Source organism: Ursus americanus, chromosome 8 (assembly GCF_024610735.1).
Source record: "Ursus americanus isolate L20-20 chromosome 8, mUrsAme1.1.p, whole genome shotgun sequence".
In the NCBI taxonomy this organism is placed as follows: Eukaryota; Metazoa; Chordata; class Mammalia; order Carnivora; family Ursidae; genus Ursus; species Ursus americanus.
In genome coordinates this window covers 19,570,451-19,590,626 of record NC_142134.1, presented here as the reverse complement: position 1 = coordinate 19,590,626, position 20,176 = coordinate 19,570,451, and the positions used below count along the sequence as shown (strand labels likewise).

Sequence of the window (20,176 nt, the reverse complement as noted above, 5' to 3'; positions counted from 1 at the left end):
CAGTCTCTTCTGCCTCCTGGCAGGAGCCCTGCTGTCCCCTGCACAGAGCTCCTGGGGCCTCACCTCCACGCAGCCCTGCAGACCTCATGCCCCGCTCACAGTAGGCCCAGCCTTCATCTCCTATGCTGTTCTGCTCTGTTCTCTGCCCGGCTTACAGTCTGTTTTTCCTTCCACATTCTGTGCTATAGAACTCCTGTTTGTTTTCTTCTTCAAATTGCTTCTGTGGCAAAGATTTACACACTCTGCAGGGTGAACCCTGATAGTTATTTTCTGTTTCATGTTCTGCATCAGATAATGTGGAATGCTCTAGAAATGTTTTAATGGTTGGGAGTTGGGATTGGAAATATAGCCTTTGGGCCATGGGGTATTTGGGTTTGTTAAATGTTCTAGATAACTCTGGGTTAGTCTGAAACACTCCCCTCCCGTAAGCTTTCTGTTGTCTCAGTTCTTACTGAAATTACACATTCCCCCTTGTAGTATATACATCATTGGTATTTAGAAATTGGACATATACTTCATCACAGAGTCCTTGTTCTAAGTAGCTGTTAGGTTTTTTTGGGCAAAATGAGGAAAACTGCAAGATACTGAGAAAGAACCAACCCCAGATATTGCTTTGCTAGCTTCTTTTCATTGAATTCCAGGCATAAACGGATTTTGTTGACATTTTCTTTGTTTCTTCCTTGGTTCATTATAGTGCAGAGGAAATGATCAGATTTAAGTGAAGTCCTGGTGTGTTGATCCCTGTAAGTGAATCAACACACTGGGTCCCACTATATCATATTATCATTGTATGCTGTCTCTCTTCTCATGTACAACATGTCTCTCCATTTAAATTTCAGCTTTAGCAATATAGGAAAGGTGTCACATTTATTAATTATAATCCACTTTCCTTTAGGAATCATTCATATCAGTCCCCACAGTGTGAGATACTTTAATTCGTAACAATGCTAGATGCCAGTGGTAGTTGGAGAGAGTTGGTCCACTGGGTTTTTGGGTCTCATTTCAAGTGATCTTTTTTAAAATAAGTAAGAAACAAACTTCATGTTATTTATGACTTAAAGGCTGAAGAGGATTCCCATCTGGATGGGGCTGTTCCTATCCCTGCTGCATCTGGGCATGGAGGAGGTGACCCGCAGCAGATGATCCAGGCCGTGGTGGATAACGTGTGCTGGCAGATGTCTCTGGACCGGAAGACCACGGCGCTGAAACAGCTGCAGGGCCACATGTGGAGGGCGGCATTCGCAGCTGGGCGCATGAAAGCTGAGTATGTAACTGCTGAAGGAACTCAAAACATTTCACCAGCCCTGAAACCTAGTACCTTTTCCACTGGTCCTCTCTTTACAGTGTTGTGTGATTAGTCAACTAGATAAAATCAACATTCTTTTTATTTTATTTTTCTAAGATTTTATTTATTTATTTGAGAGAGAGTGTAAGAGAGAGAAAGAGGAGGGTGGGCAGAGGGAGAGGGAAACGCAGGCTCCCGGGGAGCCTGATGCAGGGGTCCATCCCAGGACTACAGAATCATGACCTGAGCCGAGGGCAGACGCTTAACCAACTGAGCCACCCAGGCGCCCAGCATTCTTTTTATTTTAACAAGCGTTTGTTTTGTTTTTTCAAAGCCAGGATAAAGCATTCCACCCAGCTAAGTTCCCCAGAGCAGCATGGCTGGCTTTGCGGGATGGTTGAGGACTTGTACCCCAGTTTAAAACAGCTTCCTAGAAAATAGTGACTTCTTTGAGCTTGGGCATATTTGATCTCTAGCAGACAGCACTGTCCGGGCTCCTTCTCAAGACTGTTAGGTTACCTGCTTTCTGCTCTGCTAGAGAAGGAAGAATGCTGTGAGATTAATTTACGTGTCATTTTGGTATTACTCAGAGTGGCAGCAGTACTGCTGTGTCCTGTGCTGATACAGCAACTTCCACAGTCTGGGCTGTGGTGTTCCTGAAAGCCTTCCTGCCGAAGGACACTCGTGAGTCTTGTGTTGCTAAGGAATCCTTTTTTTTTTTTTAAGATTTTATTTTTAAGTAAGTAATCTCTACATCCAACTTGGTGTTCAAACTTATAACCCTGAGATCAAGAGTTGCATACTCTACTGACTGAGCTAGCCAGGCACCCTGCTAAGAAATTCTTAGTAAGACACTGCCACTAAGGATTTTAGGCCATTGCCTGATGTACACCCTGAGATCCAGGACTTCTTCTAGTTGCTATATTTCTTCTGTTTTTCTGTCGAATGAAATGCCATTCCTTTATTTATGTACTTTACAAGGGGCTTCCACTTTTTAATATATTTTTTTAAAGATTTTATTTCTTTGAGAGAGAGCATGTGCAGGGCAAAGGGAGAGGAGAAGCAGACTCCCCGCTGAGCAAGGAGCCTGACTCTGGGCTTATCCCAGGACCCAGAGATCATTACCTGAGCCAAAGTCAGATGCTTAACTTTAACTGACTGAGCCACCCAGGCACCCCAGGGGACTTCCACTTTTTAAAGGATGCATTAGAATTTTAGGATAGGCCAATCCTCTGGGAACAGCTGCTAGTTCACTATATAAAACACTAAAGAGCGGAGCTGAGAGAGGATACTCGAACTAATTATAGTTAGTCCTTCCTTCTCTTGGACTGGTTTCCTTAATTATAAACCCAGGTGCTTGAAATAAGTTATCTTAGATTTCTAAGCCCTGAATTGGAGCAATAACAATCTACAAATTGAATGTAGAGAAATCCTGTCTCTGCGATCGCAAAATAGCACACAACGTAACCCACAGTTCTGTGTGCTGGTTTCAAACTAGTTGATCTCTTTCCTTCAATTAGTGTAATCTGTTAAACTGTTTCATCCAGTAGGAGACTTCCCTGACATTTTCCAGTTAATCTTTTAAAGATGACGGGTTCCACGTTCCAAGTTCCTTGTGCTTCTCTTTTCACCTATTTCTGTGATAATTCCACCACTGAATAGTAGAACTGGGAAGCAGGACTTAGTGTCAGGAATCAGAAAAGCTAGACACTGTTTGCTGATTAGCTGATGTGAGATGGTACAGGTCTCTTAACTGATTGTTATGTGATTTTTTTCTATATTTTAAAACTTTAGGTTTTCTTAGTTCTTAAGAAATGGAGTTCCGTTTTCTAGCTAGTCACATATGAATAGCTTTGAATCCTCAAATGTTTTTCTTGTAATTGTTTGGGAGCAAATCTTTTTAAAGCCATTTCCATGCTTTCTGAAGGCACACCGGACATAATTTAATCTCTTGTCATGAATTACATTGAAGATTACATAATTGTTACTTGCTTTTTTGAGAGCCTTGGGAATTTAAAAAAGCACTTTATTATTTCATCCCTTCTTTGTAATCACTTTTTACTGTTATTCGTGTGGCTGCCTGTCAGAAACTGTTCTCGCCACCTGGATTGTTGCTTCTAGTCCGCTGTGGTCCTGGAACTCCAGTGACAGGCTTGTCAGCTCAGCAGGAGTCTGCAGTCTCTTGGAGGTGCTTCTCACGGCGACCCTTTGGGCTCAAACAAAAGAAGCTCGTTACAGCTATTTTGACTGGTTTTCATCAGGCACGATAACATGTTCCCGCATTTGAACCTGATGGTCTTTCTTCTAGGTTCTTCGAAGATGTAGTTCCAGCGGTCCGGAAATGGAGAGAGGCTGGAATGAAGGTGTATATCTATTCTTCAGGGAGTGTAGAGGCCCAGAAGCTATTATTTGGGCATTCTACAGAGGGAGATATTCTCGAGGTAGGTTACCTGATTACTCTGTTTTTCTGACACTATCAAAGCATGAAATAATGAATTTTAAAGGAATATCCTACAGTTACAAGCTAAATCAACAGTCCGATCACTGCATGCATATGCTAAGCAGGTGGTAAAGGGAAGTGGATAAGCTGGGAATGCATTCCAGGGAAGGGTGAAATGTTTTCTGTTGTATCAGTCTTGGCACCAGAGATTCTTAAGCTGTTGTGAATAAGGATCACCAGGGGAGTTTGTTAAAAGCATAGAGCCCTGGGCCGTGCTTCCTAGCAAATCTGCATTGGCAGGTCTGGGATGGGGGGGGGGGCGGTCAGGAATATATATATGGATACGTAATACAACTAATAAGATATGAGCTGGCTTGGAAATCAGCTGTCTTGCCAACATTAGATAATTGTCAGCTCAGACGAAACTGATGGCCCCGTTCTTTTGCTGGTTTCAAGTAGCAGGTGAGCAGTACAGGAGTGGCACATGCCCCATCCGAACGCATGCTCACGAACACTTCTATAACAAAGCAGAGCGCAGGGTAGAGTCATTTGTTTCTGGCACTTTGGAGAGAGAATGGATTTTATTTTAGCAGAACCCTCATTCTTCTGTAAGAGAACTGGGTGTGTTATTAAACGATGATGTAATGTTAAGGCCACCTGTTCCCTTTCTTCTTAGATGAGAAAATTCTTGCCAGCCCCTCTGTCCCACCATCCCTGCGCCATCTGGAGGACGGGGCGGGCACTGGGAAAAGAGCAGGCTTTAGGACTTTAAAAAGAAATGCCAACTAACTGAATACTGGCTGAACTTAGTGATATGCAGGTCACTCAGCCACCTGTCTTTTAAATAAATATTTATTGAGCCTCTACCGTGCACATAGAACACTTTGGCTTTGGAGATGTCCTATTCTCATTTTAGTACTGTCTTGTGTTTTATCTTAGTTTAAATCAAATATTAAGTCAAGAATAAAACCCTTTAAGTATGGGTATACAGATAACGTGTACCTCCTCTGAAATACAGATGTAAACTACTCTTTTGTTCTCTCTGATGGAACAGACAGTAAGGTGATAGTAGATAATACACAGTAGTTACTGAATTCAGTGGTAAAAACGTACTTGCTTATATACCTCTAGCTCTTGCCTAACAAAATAGACCAAAAGCTCAAAGGTCAGCGGCAGAGCGAGACAGTTAAGTAGCAGCTTACTAATGAGGCAGATTAGAGAAATCTGTTCATTTGGGGATCAAAAGGACAATGTTCAGGACCTGTCATTGGGAATGAAACCCAGCCCAGTAAGTAATTTGAGTGTAAATAGGGTTTTAAGGATAGAAAGTCGGGCATGTATATTTTAAAAGATTATGGATATAAAATTAATGCTAATCAAAGAAAACCAAATAAATTATAACATGATTTTATATATATTGAATTGGTAGTTTTCTTCTAAATGTTTATTTCTTTAAAATCTTACTTTATTTTCTGTAGCCTGCATAAAGTCCTCTCAAGTAGATTTTCAGGGATTATTTATTGAAGGGACAAAATCACTATGATTGTTACATATTTCAGAGCGGATGGAGGAGAGACCAAGGGGTCACACTGCAAGTGTATTTATAACATCAGTCTTTTCTTTCCCTGTGTGCAGCTCGTTGATGGGCACTTTGATACCAAGATTGGACACAAAGTGGAGAGTGAGAGTTACCGAAAGATTGCAAGCAGCATTGGGTGCTCAACCAACAACATCTTGTTTCTGACAGATGTTACTCTAGGTGAGTAACCTGACTCCTTATATCGTATCCTCCAGGGTAGGTGCTGAGTCTGGCCCTGCAAACACATGGCCTCTATAAAGAAAGTGTATGTGGACCCTTGAAAAATGAAACAGGTTTATAAAAAGAAACCGTGAACCAACTGGTCCATGTTTTTCTCCATTTCCCCATCCTTGGGGGTAGTGTGTGGGCAGGTGGCACTGGAAGGACTAGATCTCAATGTAACTCTTATCCATGGTTCCCCACCCATCCTTTTGTACACACACACAGACGAAATGGTAAGATAACAAAGGACAGTTTAAGGGGTGTCATTGTGGGAAGGAGCATGGGTGGCAAGGGTAGGAGGGTAGGTGCATGGTCAGTTAGGGACATAAAGTTCTAGTGGCCCTGATCATGTGTATTTAATAGCAATGACATGAGCTAAAAACCAAAAAAGAAACAAAAAGCTACAGGGAAGGAGAACTCACTTTTGCCTCTTTGCTGTTGCAGTTGATGAGCCCTGCCCCAAGGTGAGTAGGGGCTTCCTCTCCACCTGCCCGCAGGTGATCTCAGTCCCCAGGCACCCCTCATGCTCTGAACCTCTGGCCTTGTTGCGCGTGATTCACCTGTTGAAAGCTAGACATCTTTTTTACCCAGCATGGCCCTCTTTACTTTATATGGTACGTTAGCAGATGCATTATTACTTTAAGGATTGAATGCGTGTAACAGTATACACTGTACCGTATCGATAATTTAAGTGAGTTCAAGAGCACTTTTGACCAAATGTAAAACTCACACTCCAGCTCCTGTGTAAGAATGTAGATCTTCTAGAGAATTACAGCAGGAAACTGTAGTGAATGAGGAAACAAGCAGCAGCCGGTGAAGAGGTAGTGGGTGCTGGCAGAAGGTTGGGCTCTGGTTCTCCTCTGAAAGCCTCTGCTTGGTAAGGCTTTCCCACACTCACCCACCTGGCTCCAGCTTTGGATTGCATGCTCATCGTCCTTAGAGTTTGTGCATCTCCCAGGGGGCCTACTTTTGGTGTGTTTATAATTGCACCTGTATTTGAGGGCAATTCTTTGTAATTGTGTTCCTTCTGCTTACCTTGGATCATAAGTTTCACCTTCCATCTACCCCAGAGCAGGACTTTTGTGTCCTGTGCGGCTGCCCTGACATACTATGTCTGGGCCGGCAGGCTGGGGAAGGGCATTTAGGGAAAGAGCCTGAGGGCTGGGTGCTCTCTTGCCTGGTTGGCTCCATGTGAGTCCTGGGCCCCTTGGAGTCTGTAGGCCGTCTCCCTCCCTCTGGCCCTTCCTATCGTGTCGTGGAACTAGAGTCTCCCCTACCCACTGGGACTTTCAGAGATAGGAACCCAAAAGCAAATCCAAGATGCTGAAAGGGTATCTTATCAGAGGTAGTGTGTGTGAACTGCATTCTTTCTCTGCTGCTGACCTTTGAGCTTTTGGTCTGTTGTGTTAGGCAAGAGTTAGGGGTATATAAGCAAGTACTGATTTGCTAAGTCGTTTAAAAAAAAATCTAGGGGTGCCTGGGTGGCTAAGTCGTTAAGCATCTGCCTTCGGCTCAGGGCGTGATCCCAGGGTCCTGGGATTGAGCTCCGCATCGGGCTCCCTGCTCAGCAGATAGCCTGCTTCTCCCACCCCTACTCCCATTCCGCCTGCTTGTGTTCCCTCTCTCGCTGTCTCTCTCTGTCAAATAAATAAATAAAATCTTAAAAAAAAAAACAAAAAAAACTTAACCAGCATAGATCATGTAATGCTTTCAAAAAGTTATAATAATGTTTTCTAGAGAAAGAAGGAGTTAATTTTAACTGACATACAGTAGACATTTAGTAATCGTTAATGTCTTCATTAAATTTCTGGCCTTGGTGAATGTAGACTGAAAGTTCTGATCTGGGTAGATGGTGCCACGTCACAGCCATTTGTTGTCTTGAGTTTGGAAACAGCAGATAACATGTCGTACGTATCTTGGCTTGGGTCAGCTTCAGAGTCCAACGGTTTCTACAAACTGTTGTCTCGGTTTTCTACATCCTGGAAAACTTGACATTTACTTTCGGACCGCACTGAAGGAGAGGAACAGACAGACAAGACGCACGGGCACACTGCTTCAGGGTTCCCTGTGTAACTAGGTAGCCAGGCCACGTAAACGTAACCATTGGCGAGCATCAGCCTTGACAAAGCCATTTCACCTGGTCTCTACCCTGGACTGTAAATATTTGCCTGTCTTATTTCCTTATAGAAACTTTGGCCAATTCAAAGCTTTGATCTACCCTCCCTTGTGAATGGCTTCTGGGGGCTTGGAGTGGTGGGATGAGGAGCTTGCTTTACCGTCTCCGTAGGTTAAGGGTGTGAAACACAGCAGGCCCTGTGCGGAAGGATAATTTGAAGACCTTTTACTTTGTTTTGTTCCTTATGGAAAGGAGATAGGCCTTGCTCTGCTGAGGTTAGCTGCATTAATCTGTGAACTGCTTTTCTGTCATCATTCATATGAAAGGGGCTGGTGGAGATGCAAGTCTGTGGTTTACCCTCTGTTTAATTTCCTAGCACTTTGGATGATAAGTTTCTGCAGGCTAAGAATTAGAGAACTGCTTTGTGGCTGGAGCTCCCCACATAACCAACCTGTCCCGAGTATCCTGGGATTGAATGTGTTGTGATCCCCAGGTCTTCACCCCATTCCTCACGGTTTGGTTACTATTAATTATAATCCCTGCTCTGGTAAGATCACGTACAGGTTCTTCATATTCTCACCTTTAGCCACATTTTTTTTCTAGTTGTTACCATAGTACATCTATAATTTTATAGATGTCTTTCTCTTTTCACTTAAGCCATTTCTTTGGGCTGCAGTCCCAGAAGCTATTCTTAACTTTAGCGAATAGAGATAATCCCCAAATCAGCCTCAAAACAAAATTGGCTTTCTCCAAGGTCTCTGCACAGAGGTTTTGTTCTTGTCCCTCATCTTCTGCCAGCTGCACACCCATTTAGGCAGTAGGGCCAGAACTGGGCTCATGTGTAGCTGGGATGGGGCCACGCAGCTGGCTGCTTGCCTTGTTCTTTTCTATTATTTCTGATCCTGTGTTTTTGGTACCACATGCCCAGACTCCATTGCCAAGGCAGAATGGAAGACTAAGTTGATATCCCAAATAACATCCAAGTATGAAAGAGAGATCCAAAAGACTTTTTCCTCTTGGAGAAAAGGAGGGAGGTCCAGGGTTTTAAGTCAGTATTATGCCAGCAGGGTAAATAGATTCTTAGGGACAGCACTTGCCCGGTGGTGGCCTAGGTAAGAGGCTGAATGTGCAAAGCCGCTAGCTAGTGTCAGGTCCCACGTGGATCACGATAGCTAAACTCAGTTGGGATGGTGGGTGGCTAGTCAAGAGGAAAGCTGTGCTTGAGGCAGTCAGGCTAGGGACTAGGGATGAGGGGAATGGCGCCTGCAGAGTTTACCTGGAGGAAGGCGTTGCCACATGACGAGGGGATGGGTTAGCACTTCGTTTGCTCTGGAACGGTGACAGCCCTTTTACAGGAAGAGAAGCTAGACTCTTGAGGTGGGTAGGTGGAAGAGACCGCTCTGCCCCATTTACTGTCTCTGGGAACTTCGTATCTCTCTTGGCACTATTGCCCTTTAACCCATTCGGATGATGCGACTGTTTTCCAAAGGTTGGGAAGCCACTGAGGTTTCTTACGACACCAGATCTAAATGCCATAGAACATGTGTCAGATTCTTTGCCGTTTTGTTCTTTCTGTTCAGATATACCACATCTGACCTGTGTCCTGTCTCCTACACTCACTTGCTCCATTCTTCCAGTATTTGTATGTGTATTTCATGTCTGCGCAGAATGCCTCCTCTCTTGCCAGTCTTTTTTCCTCGAAACTTCTGATCAAAACTTAACTTCTGTGGGGGCGCCTGGGTGGCACAGCGGTTAAGCATCTGCCTTCGGCTCAGGGCGTGATCCCGGCGTTATGGGATCAAGCCCCACATCAGGCTCCTCTGCTATGAGCCTGCTTCTTCCTCTCCCACTCCCCCTGCTTGTGTTCCCTCTCTCGCTGGCTGTCTCTATCTCTGTCAAATAAATAAATAAAATCTTTAAAAAAAAAAAAAAAAAAAACTTCTGTGCTGAGAAGTCATGTGTTAAATCGCAGATCCTAATTCAGTAGTTCCATGTTGGGGAGTTGAGATTCTCTGTTTCTTTTTTTGTTTTGTTTTTTTTAAAGATTTTATTTATTCAGAGAGAGAGAGAGAGCATGCTGGGGGCGGAGGGTGGGAAGGGGGAGGAGCAGAGGGAGAGAGAATCTCAAGCAGACTCCCTGCTGAGTGCAGAGCCTGATGTGGTGCTCAATCCCATGACCCTATTATGACCCGAGCCGAAATCAAGAATCGAATGCTTAACTGACTGAGCTACCCAGGCGCCCCAGAGACCTGCATTTCTAACCAGCTTGCCGGTGATTCCCCTGCTACAAGTCCATAGGGCACATTTGGAATAGTATTGCTCTAGAGCAGAAGTTGGCAAGCTTGTTCTGTAAAAGGCTACATAGTGTATTTTAGGCTTTGCAGGCCCTGCAGTCTCTGTCACACTCTTAAACTCTGTCCTGGTAGTGAAAGCAGCCATAGACAATACACAAGTGAACGGGCACGACTGTGTTCTGATAACATTTTATTTACAAAAGCACCTTGGCAGGTCATCATTTGCTCGCCCTTGTTCTAGACCACAGACCGGAGAGTCAGGCTCACGCTCTCAGACTTTAGCTCTACCAGTCACCAGCTCTCACTTTCCATGTCTGTGGAATGGGGATAGTAGTACTAACTACCTCAGGGTTGTTGTGAAGATTTAAATGAGAATGGGAGCTCCGTGAAGGCAGGAGCTTTGTTTTGTTCATATAGGTCTGTTCCTAGAAGAGCACCTGGCACATGGTAAGTGCTAAACTAATATAAGATATTAGCCGTTATCTTTCACATGGAAACAGCATGGAGAGAGGAATGTAACCCAAAGCATATTAGAGCTATCCCCTAGTATACCTGGCTTACCTAGTTTCTTTTTACTAGTCCTATTTTTCCTTTACCATGCAGTCACTGATCTTAAGGCGCTCACTGTCTAACAAGAAGAGAGACAACAGATCATAACATGTCAATTCATTTAGTGGTGATAGAGCTAAACACAGAGCATTAAAGGAGCACAGGGCAGTAGTTCTGGAAGGCAAGATATTTGAGCTGAATTTTGAAGAGTAGAAATTTGCCAGGCAAAAAAGATGGGGAGGCTGGCCAGGGGGTAGGACATATTTGGGCTCCTGATGTGACAGCAGGAGTTTTGGCCTGATTGGATCACGGGCTTCCATTTGTCCCATCTCTACCTAACTGGTATTATTACTGACAGCCTGACTTTTGGGAAACACTCAGTTTTCTGTGGGACTGATGAGAGGGAATGGAGGAAAGTCATGGACAGAACATGGCTCTTTCCTTCTGCATTCATAACTACTTAATAAAAGCTCAGACATCTAGGATACATAATACACTATATACCAGGACAGGGAAGTCTAGACCATTCTAGTCTGTCAGGTACAGTCATGTATTTTTAAACATTTTTAATTATGGCAGTATTACATTTACGTAAAAGAAAGAATAACATACTCAGACCCCCATGTGCCCATCTTCTAGCTTCAACAATGATCAAATCGGGGCCAAACTTGTTTTTCCTTCCCCACATGCCCCCGATTACTTTGAAGCAAATCTCAGGCATCACATGCTGATGTTTCTGACATGTACTTGGATTCTCATAGAGGCCAGCGCTGCCGAGGAAGCGGATGTGCACGTCGCTGTGGTGGTGAGACCCGGCAACGCGGGGCTGACAGACGATGAGAAGACCTACTACAGCCTCATCACATCCTTCAGCGAACTGTACCTGCCCTCCTCAGCCTAGACCGGAAGCCGTAAGGAACACCGGCCTGTCCTCACAGACTTCTCCCTGTAGTCTAGTTTTATTCTAATGGTAAAAGTAACGTACTTAAAAAACCATATATACACACACATAGGTATGCAAGTGTATATATGTGTATGTTTAAATTGCCTTCCTCAGGCACATAAGTGAAAAAAAAATCTCCGTTCAGTGAAAAGGAAACTTAGTTAAAAATGCTTTCTGTGTAGAAATCGTTTGAAACCACAACTCTAACCCTTACTGAGGGCAAAATGTAGCTGATAGAAGAATTACCACAATGCAGATCACACGTGTTATGTTTATCAAGTCAGGTACCAACATGGAAAGGTACGTTCAAGAAGTTACTCAGAAGGCTTGTTATTTTAAAAACTGGAAGTATTTCATAGACTTAGTCCTAATAATAATTAATTCCCCTTTTAAATTATGAGTTAGAAGATTATGACAGCTGGATTTCAAAATATTAGCCTCCCTCTGTACAAAAGACAAAGCCTATTTGTTTCTGCTCTGAAAGAGCAAAATTGGGAAAGGAAACTCATTTGAATCTTGATGAAGCAAGTGTCTATTACTGAAGAAACTTGAGCTAATCATTGTGGCTCCCCTATCGCCTTACCAATAAAAAAGGTGCATTGATGTAACAGCTAAAATTGGAATGTGATTCTTAATGTTTAACCGAATAGTGCTAATCCTGCCAGTTATCATTATGGATTTTATAGTTGCCTTTCTAACTACTTTTTAGCACAGTTTGAGAATATATGTTGCTATTTACTATTGAAAAACAAAAGGTTTACTGAAATCATTCCATAAGACCCTTCTAGAAGAGCCCTAATAATGTAATATTTTCCTCTGAAATGGATGTGAAGAGTGTAAATTTTATAACAGCATTATTTATCCTGGTTCAATCCAAATGGGATGTCATGTCAGTTTTGTGTTGTGATTAATAAAAACATTTTCTTCTTCACTCGGTTTTATGTAGGTTCCTGAACCATTCCACCTAGCCATAAGCAAAAGATAAACTGAAGAGAGATTGAGAAAATAAGAACTTTATTTTAGTTTTTGCCTTAATCTTGTGTGTGTGTTTTAATGCAATGCCACTGGAAAATCATTGGCTATTATATGATCTCATTGGTTATTATTTCATTTGGATAGTAAGCATTCATGTTATGAGTGGGGTTTCTTAGATTTTTGAGAATCTTACATTTGAGATATATAACATAATGTTCGAAGGAGGCGTGTTTTTTTTTTTAAAGAAGGCCACATGACCTCTTTTTTTTTTTTTTTAAGATTTTATTTATTTATTCGACAGAGATAGAGACAGCCAGCAAGAGAGGGAACACAAGCAGGGGGAGTGGGAGAGGAAGAAGCAGGCTCATAGCAGAAGAGCCTGATGTGGGGCTCGATCCCAGAACACCGGGATCACGCCCTGAGCTGAAGGCAGACGCTTAACCGCTGTGCCACCCAGGCGCCCCAGGAGGCGTGTTTTCTTAATTAATCAAGAAAAGCTGTAATGAATCCTGGAGGAATAATTTTGGGGATGCCTTGAATATGAAAAAGTATTGCAAATTTGAGAGGACAGGGAATACAAAAGACTTTACGTTGATAATTTTTATCTCCCAGGAACTAATTACGAATTCTGAGGACTATGAAAATGTAGTAGAAGGGTAGTAAAAGGGAAATGAGTTTAAGTAAATCTTGGAAATGGTAGTAATGTAAATGATAAAGCCATAAATGGCAATAGAACTTACTGTAGTTTTCAAAAAAGCTCATGAGAAGATGATAGAAAAGGTGTCTCTTAATGCCAGTAAAGGAATAATTGGAAAAGTAAGGAAGAAATGAGAAAATTATGCACCAGAGTCTAGATTAGAAAGGAATTAGGGGTGCCGGGGTGGCTCAGTCAATTAAGTGTCCGACTCTTGGTTTTGGCTCAGTCATGATCTCACTCAAGGTTGTGAGATCGAGCCTCGCATTGGGGGTTCATGCTAGAAAAAAAAAAAATAAAGGAATTAAAGGGAAAGGAGGGTGCTCAGTACGTAGCCAAAAGAGAATTGGGGTGGAGGTGTATAGTCTGTTTGGGCTGCTCTGACAAAATCCTGGAGACCTGGGTGGCTTCTAAACAACAAAATTTTATTTCTCACAGTTCTGGAGGCTGGGAAGTCTGAGATCATGGTGCTGGCAAATTCACTGCCTGGTGAGAGCCCATATCTTCACAGACCAAAGTCTTCTCTCTGTAACCTCCCATAGTGGAAGGGGTGAAGGAGCGTTCTTGGGCTGCTTTTATAAGAGCACTAATCTGGGGCGCTTGACTGGCTCAGTTGGTAGAGCATGTGACTCTTGATCTCGGGGTTGTGAGTTTGAGCCCAATGTTAGGCACAGAGATCATTTAAAAGAAGAAAAAAATATATATGTATATATGGCACTAATCCCATTTATGAGGGTTCCATCAAAGGCCCCACTTCCAAATATCATCACCTTGGGGGTTAGATTTCAACATACGGATTTTGAGGCGGACACAGAAATTCAGTCAACAGCAAGAGGCATTTCCTTTCCATGATGAAAAGTGTAACAGAAAAACCTATTTATTTATTGAGAGGGAGAGAGAGAGAAAAAAGGTGGGGAGGGGCAGAGGGAGAGGGAAAGAGGATCTCAAGAAGACTCCCCCTGAGCGCGGAACCCAATGGGGGCTTGTTCTCACAATCCCAAGATCATGACCTGAGCCAAAATCAAGAGACGGTGGACCCTTAACTGACTAAAGCACCCAGGCACCCCAAGACTAATTTATTTCAAGTACTTGGAATAGATTCAGGAAAAAAGAGAACGTTCCAATATCAGATTCAGTTTATTAAAAGTGGGAGGTGAAAGGAAGGGAAAAAAGTTGAGTGGAATATTTCTTAGACCCTGAGAAACTCATTCACAATTAAATGTTACGGAAAAGGATCTTAGGAAGAACTTGAGGTATTAAGTAGGTTGGTCATGAGGAAGGAAGAATGCCTAAGCAAGTAGTGAGCTAGGTGGTGAATCCAGAAAAATTCATGGTCCTTAGTAAGGGAAGGAGGAAAAATCTCACCTGGAATTTCCAAAAAGAGAACAAAGCCATTAAATTTTCTCAGCATTTTGTTTGCAGAAAATATAGGGCAGACAGGCCTCTTAAAACTGTGGCCCTTTTTATTCCTGTTCGTTGATCCCTGTCTTCTACCTCAGTCGTGCTCGTTCTCACAGTGGCACTGATTTCCAGTCTTGGATCAAAACCCAATCAACCCAAAGTTGATTTTTCTTTTTTTCTTTTCTTTTTTAAAGATTTTATTTATTTATTTGACACAGAGAGAGCGAAAAGAGGGAACACAAGGGGAGTGTGAGAGGGAGAAGCAGGCTTCCCGCCGAGCAGGGAGCCTGATGCGGGGCTTGATCCCAGGGTCCTGGGATCACGACCTGAGCTGAAGGCAGACGCTTAACGGCTGAGCCACCCAGGCACCCCAGTTTTTTTATTTTTAAAAAATTTTATTTATTTGAGAGAGAGAGAGCTGGAGCCTGGAGGGGGAGGGGCAGAGGGAGCTGGACAAGCAAACTCCCTGCTGAGTAGGATCCTGGGATCATGACCTGAGCGAAGGCAGATGCTTAACTGAATGAGCCACTCAGGTATCCTAAAGATTTTATTTTTAAGTATCTCTGCAGTTAGTGTGGGGCTCAGACAACCCCCAGTGCAAGCCCTACGAACTAAACCAACCAAGCACCCTGAAAACCCAAATTGATTTCTTAGAAAGGAAGCCTCAGACAAAGGGGCTTCTCTGATCTTGTCAGCACTTCTAGAATGGGAGGGCTTCCTGTTTGGCCTTCTGGAAGACTAGCTTTAGTTGCTAACCCGAGCTGATGTCCAGTTTAGAGTTACTCAAGGAAAGATGGAGAGCCCTTGGCGTATTGCTGAGACAGGCGCGCAGCAGCCTTTGCCCAGCAGATGGTGTTGTTTCTCCAGAGACCTCATCAAGTGTGAGGCCACCAGCTATAGCAAATGGAGCTAAGAGGTGGCCTTAGGAGAGAAAAATGAGTAGAGTTCATTATCCTTAAAAGCCTGTAGCATGATGTTGCAAGAGTCAGAGCAGTTTGGAAAAAATGGCAATAATCCCACATAAAATCCACCCACTAATATTCCTCTTCCCATTTATTTCCTAAGTCACATAAAACAAACAAACAAACCCAAAACAGTCATTTTTGGATAGCCAGTTTTTCCAACTGCAGTGTGAAAAAGGACTTGTTTTCAGGTTCCCATCAGAGTACAAAGTTGAATATAATACATGCTCAAACAATTTATTATCCCACCACTTGAGCCCCAGATGGTACAATGTTATTATCTTTAACCTGATATTTAAGAATAATTTTCAGTTTTTGCTAACACATTGGAGTAACCAACCGGAGTAGAATTTACCTTCCCTCCCAAGTCATTTAGGTTTAGCCCAAGTCATTCATTCAAATACTGAAGTTGAGGTATGTGTTTTTTTTAAAAAAAACCAAACCATACAAATGTCTGTGTGTGCGTGTGCACGTGCACCCCCCTGTAGGGAGATACCCTGGGGGAAAAATGCACAAACTGTTAACTGTTAACATTTGTTCTATTTAAGGGCATCTAGAATGTGCCCTGGATTTGCTATAAGGGGTCAAAGTCTTGTCCTGCTCTCTAGGTGCATACGTTCTTGGGGGAGGCGGTCAATGAACAGTGAACCACAACAGCAAAGCCATAAGATGTGGCATAAGAAGAATCGACAGAGCTCTTAGTTTCCAACTTAGGGAACAGGCAAAAGAGAGAAGCCAGCAAAGGAGCTAGAAATGGATTGGGCATTGAGGAATGAAAACCAAGAGAGGGGCAGGAGAGCCCAGTGAAGAAGGGGGTGCTTGGGTGTGTCTGATGCCGCTAAGAACTCAATTAAGTTTCGAATAGCAGTGGCTCTTGGATGAGACAAGTTCAGTCTGTGGAGTGCTGGGAACAAAAGTTGAGGAGGGAATGTGAAGCTAAAGGTTTATCAATTTTGTTTGTATCCATTTTGTTTTCAAAGAACCAACTTGCAGTTTTTCTCTATTTATCTCGATTTTCTTTCTTTCCTTCTGCTTGTTTTGGATTTAGTTTGCTCTTGTCTAGTTCAGGGGGAAGGTTAGGTTATCGCTTTGAGATATTTCTTCTTTTTCAATGTAGTCATAGCTTTAAATTTACCAATTTACCTGCCAGCCCTGCTCTCATGGCATTTTGTAGGTTTGGTATGTTGTGTTTTTGTTTTCATCGTCTCTAAGTATTTTCTAATTTCTCTGTGATTTCTTTTTCGACCCATTGGTTGTTGAAGAGGGTGTTGTTTAGGTGCCCGATGTATTTGTGAATTTTCTTAATTTCCTTCTGTTAATTGATTTCTCATTTCATGCCATTTACTTTGTGAACATACTTTGTGCGATTTTGATCTTTTAAAACATATTGAGATTTGTTTTGTGGCTTGACATATGGTCTGTACTGGAGAATGTTCTTTGTGCACTGAAGAAAAGTGGTGTCAGGTAGAGTTCTACAGGCATTTGTTAAGGTCTGGTTGGTTGATGGTATTGCTTCAGCCTTCTGTTGCCTCACTCTTCTTCTGTCTAGTTGTTCAGTCCATTATTGAGTGCAGAATACTGAATGTTCCCTCTATTATTGTTGGACCATTTCTCCCTTCAGTTTTGTCTGGTAATAAGATACACATCCAGCTTGCTCCCATGCAGCTTTCCTCTCCCCTGCTTATGTTGTGGTCCAGATGAGATCTTTGTACGTTGCGCCTATCTCTAGATTTAGAATTACTGCTCCATGTCGTGTCTTTTAAATCAGGAGGAAAAAAGGATACAGATACGTTTATACCTTCTTTTAATATTGACCTATCGTATTCGTTTCCTAGGGCTTCAAAGAACGATTAACAGGGTGGCTTAAAGAAACAAATCTATTCTCTCATAGTTCTGGATGCTGAAAGTCTGAAATCAGGGTATTGGCAGAGTTGGTTCCTTCTGGAAGCACTGAAGGAGAATCTGTGCCATGCCTCCGAGCGTCTGACAATAGCTGACAATCCTTAGCATTACTTGGCTCGTAGAGGCATTGCTGCAGCCTCCACCTCCATCATCATGAGGCATTCTCCCTCTTTCCCTCCTTCTTCGCGTGGCTGGCCCACAAGCCCTCAGGTACGGTTGGATTAGGGGCCTACCCTACTCCAGCGTGACCTCATCTTAACTAAGTATATCTGCAGTGAGCCTATTTCCAGTTAGGGTCACATTCAGAAGTATTGGGGATTAGGACTTCAGCATATCTTTTTGGGGTGACAGTTCAATTCATAATACCAGGGGTATGTCAGAGCTTTCTAGAGCCCTTACTTGCCAGAGCATCTCATTCTCAACTCTTTCCTCTCAAGCTTCTCCGTTGGTGGATTGCTGGCTGCAGCTGTTATCCGTTACTCCAGGGAGCTGTGACTGACACATATGCCTTTAAATGTTTTCAACACATGCCGGTGGGTGGCTCCCTCAGCCCTGGCAGAATTCTTAGTAACCTAAGATAAGGGTAAACCCTTCGAGCCAGTCCTCCAAGGAGCCCCGAACAGGTTGCTGTGGCCTGAATTGGGTTGCTTGTGCCCCCCACCTCCACCTCTCTCAAATTGGGATGTTGGGAAGTCCTCACCTCCCACATGACTATTTGGAGTTTGGGCTTTTAGGAGGTAAAGTTAAGTGAGGTTTTAAGGGTGGGGTCCTAATCCAATCAGATTGCTGTTTGTATAAGAGGAAGAAGAGCCCCACCAGGGAGCCCTCACCAAAAATCAAATCAGCCAGAACCTTGTTCCTGGACTTGTCAGCCTCCAGAAGGGTGAGAAAACAAACTTCTGTTGTTTAAAACCCCCTGTTCGTGGTGTTTCGTTATAACAGCCCAGGCTGATTGATACATAGTTCAGAAGCGTATTTCCTAGTGAGGGAGGCCCATTGTTCTCTTGGCCTGTTGGTACTCTTTCCTGCGCCGGAAATACAGGCTGTTACTTCCAAGGCTACCACTGCGCTGGGGGCCTGGCATGGGACCGGGATAAGCTGAAACACCACAAAGCTCTCTGTTTTTACAGAGAGTCAGCTAGATTTTCTTGATGAAGCATCCCCCTGGTTGCTGCGAGCTTTTACTTAGTTTCCAGAATTTTGAGAGAGTTGATTTCGGCAGTTTTGGCCAGTGTATATATTGGTGTTTTGGAGGGAAGGACTCTGGTGTTTCTTACTCCTCCATTGTCACTGCGCCCTCCCACCTGCTCTTTTTATGCTGGGACTTTGACACTCCTCCCACCAAGAGGTGGGGGCCTGTGTTCTCCTGCCTTGAGTCTGGGAGGGGGGCTGCTTATGATTGCTCCAACCAGAAGGACAACAGAGGTTGCTTTGACCCTCCAGGCTAGGTTATAAAAAGGCTACAGCTTCCATATCTTTTTTGCAGGGGCTGGGGTCAGAATACTTGCTGTGGGGAGGCCAGCTTCCATGCTGTGAGGGAGCCCAAATTCACTCACTTGAAGAGACCAGGACAAGAGGAACTAGGGCCCCAAACTGACGGCCAGCCCCAGTCTTCAGACATAGGAATAAGCCAGCCCTCAGACGGCTCGCAGCCTCCAGCCCTCAAGTCTTCCCGCTGAGACCCAGACCTCGTGGAGCAGAAATGCGCGGTCTCTGCCAGGCCCTGTCTGAGTTCCTGACCCGCAGCATCCTCGAGCATAGTAAATAGGGATTTTACACTGCTGCATTTTCTGGTGATTTGTTCGGCAGCCACAGTAACTGGAACAGTGAATTAAATGGTGCCAAGCAGGGGACAAACTTTTACCTCCCTTTCAGTATAGCTGGGCTGTGAAAGGGCTGTGCCCAAGTATAGTTAGGAGCGTCGAGATGATCTCATTCCCCACCCCTCCCTCCCTCCAGACAGCGGCATCTCTTGTTCTGCTAGACTTTGCAAGTGTCCCCGTCTTCCCAAACACCCAGGCCTGGAACCACAGAGTGTCTGAGTTTTCCTTTCCGTTCACCCTCCTGACAGGCACCAGGGGATGCCCACTGTCTTTTTCCTAGTGCCCACGCAAATGTGTTCCTTCCTTCCCATCCCTAACAGAATTATAGAAAGATATGGAAGGCCTCTGTAATGTGAGACCACTGTCTCCTACCAGGGCAGTGTAAAAGGTGAGTCACCCAGTCTGGTACTGCTAGTCAGCCGACTTTATCCCTGTGTTGGGTCCAAGCCCTTTTCCTCCAGCTTCTCTTAACTGTCCCTGGCTACAAAGTTAAATTTGGCTTACAGAAGTCTAGTGGTATTAGATACTATTCTAATATTGACTGTTAAATAAATCCCTTCATGCTGCTTTCTCTGGAAAATACTTGTGCAACAGCTTACAGGTTTTTCTTTGTTCTGACCCAAACAGCATTTGTAGGGAGAGTTTTTGATGAGTTAAATTAAAAAATCTGTATGTAGCCTGTAGGGTCAGCTCAGCTTCTTACCTCAAAAGCATGAAAAAATGCAGTTTTCATCAGGTAAGGACCCAGTTACCCCACTGTTTTATTTTCGAAGCTACACAAGAGGAAGTCTGGTACTGACGGTTTATAGAGGGTTATTTCAGGCCCTATTTAGAACGTGGGTCTTCAACATCTACTAGTTACAGCAGACATTATAAGAAATGACCCGTTTTATAATCTAGAACTTCCTCAAGACACAGAAAGCTGTTTGCTGTGAGAAGCAGGAGAACAATTGCATCCTTTGAAATCTCACTACATTACCATTGTTTCCTA

The 20,176-nt window shown here is 43.5% G+C and overlaps 1 protein-coding gene across 1 annotated transcript in view; it reads left to right on the top strand.

Annotated features, from left to right (window-relative positions):
• The window catches only part of ENOPH1 (enolase-phosphatase 1), a 31,903-nt gene extending 19,544 nt beyond the window's left edge, over positions 1-12,359 (top strand). The window contains exons 3-6 of the mRNA XM_045790426.2: positions 1,062-1,264; positions 3,594-3,726; positions 5,361-5,484; positions 11,247-12,359. Coding sequence (XP_045646382.1) covers positions 1,062-1,264; positions 3,594-3,726; positions 5,361-5,484; positions 11,247-11,386 — 600 coding nt within the window. The 3' untranslated portion in view covers positions 11,387-12,359. The remainder of the gene's footprint in view (positions 1-1,061; positions 1,265-3,593; positions 3,727-5,360; positions 5,485-11,246) is intronic.
• Positions 12,360-20,176: the final 7,817 nt, after the last annotated feature.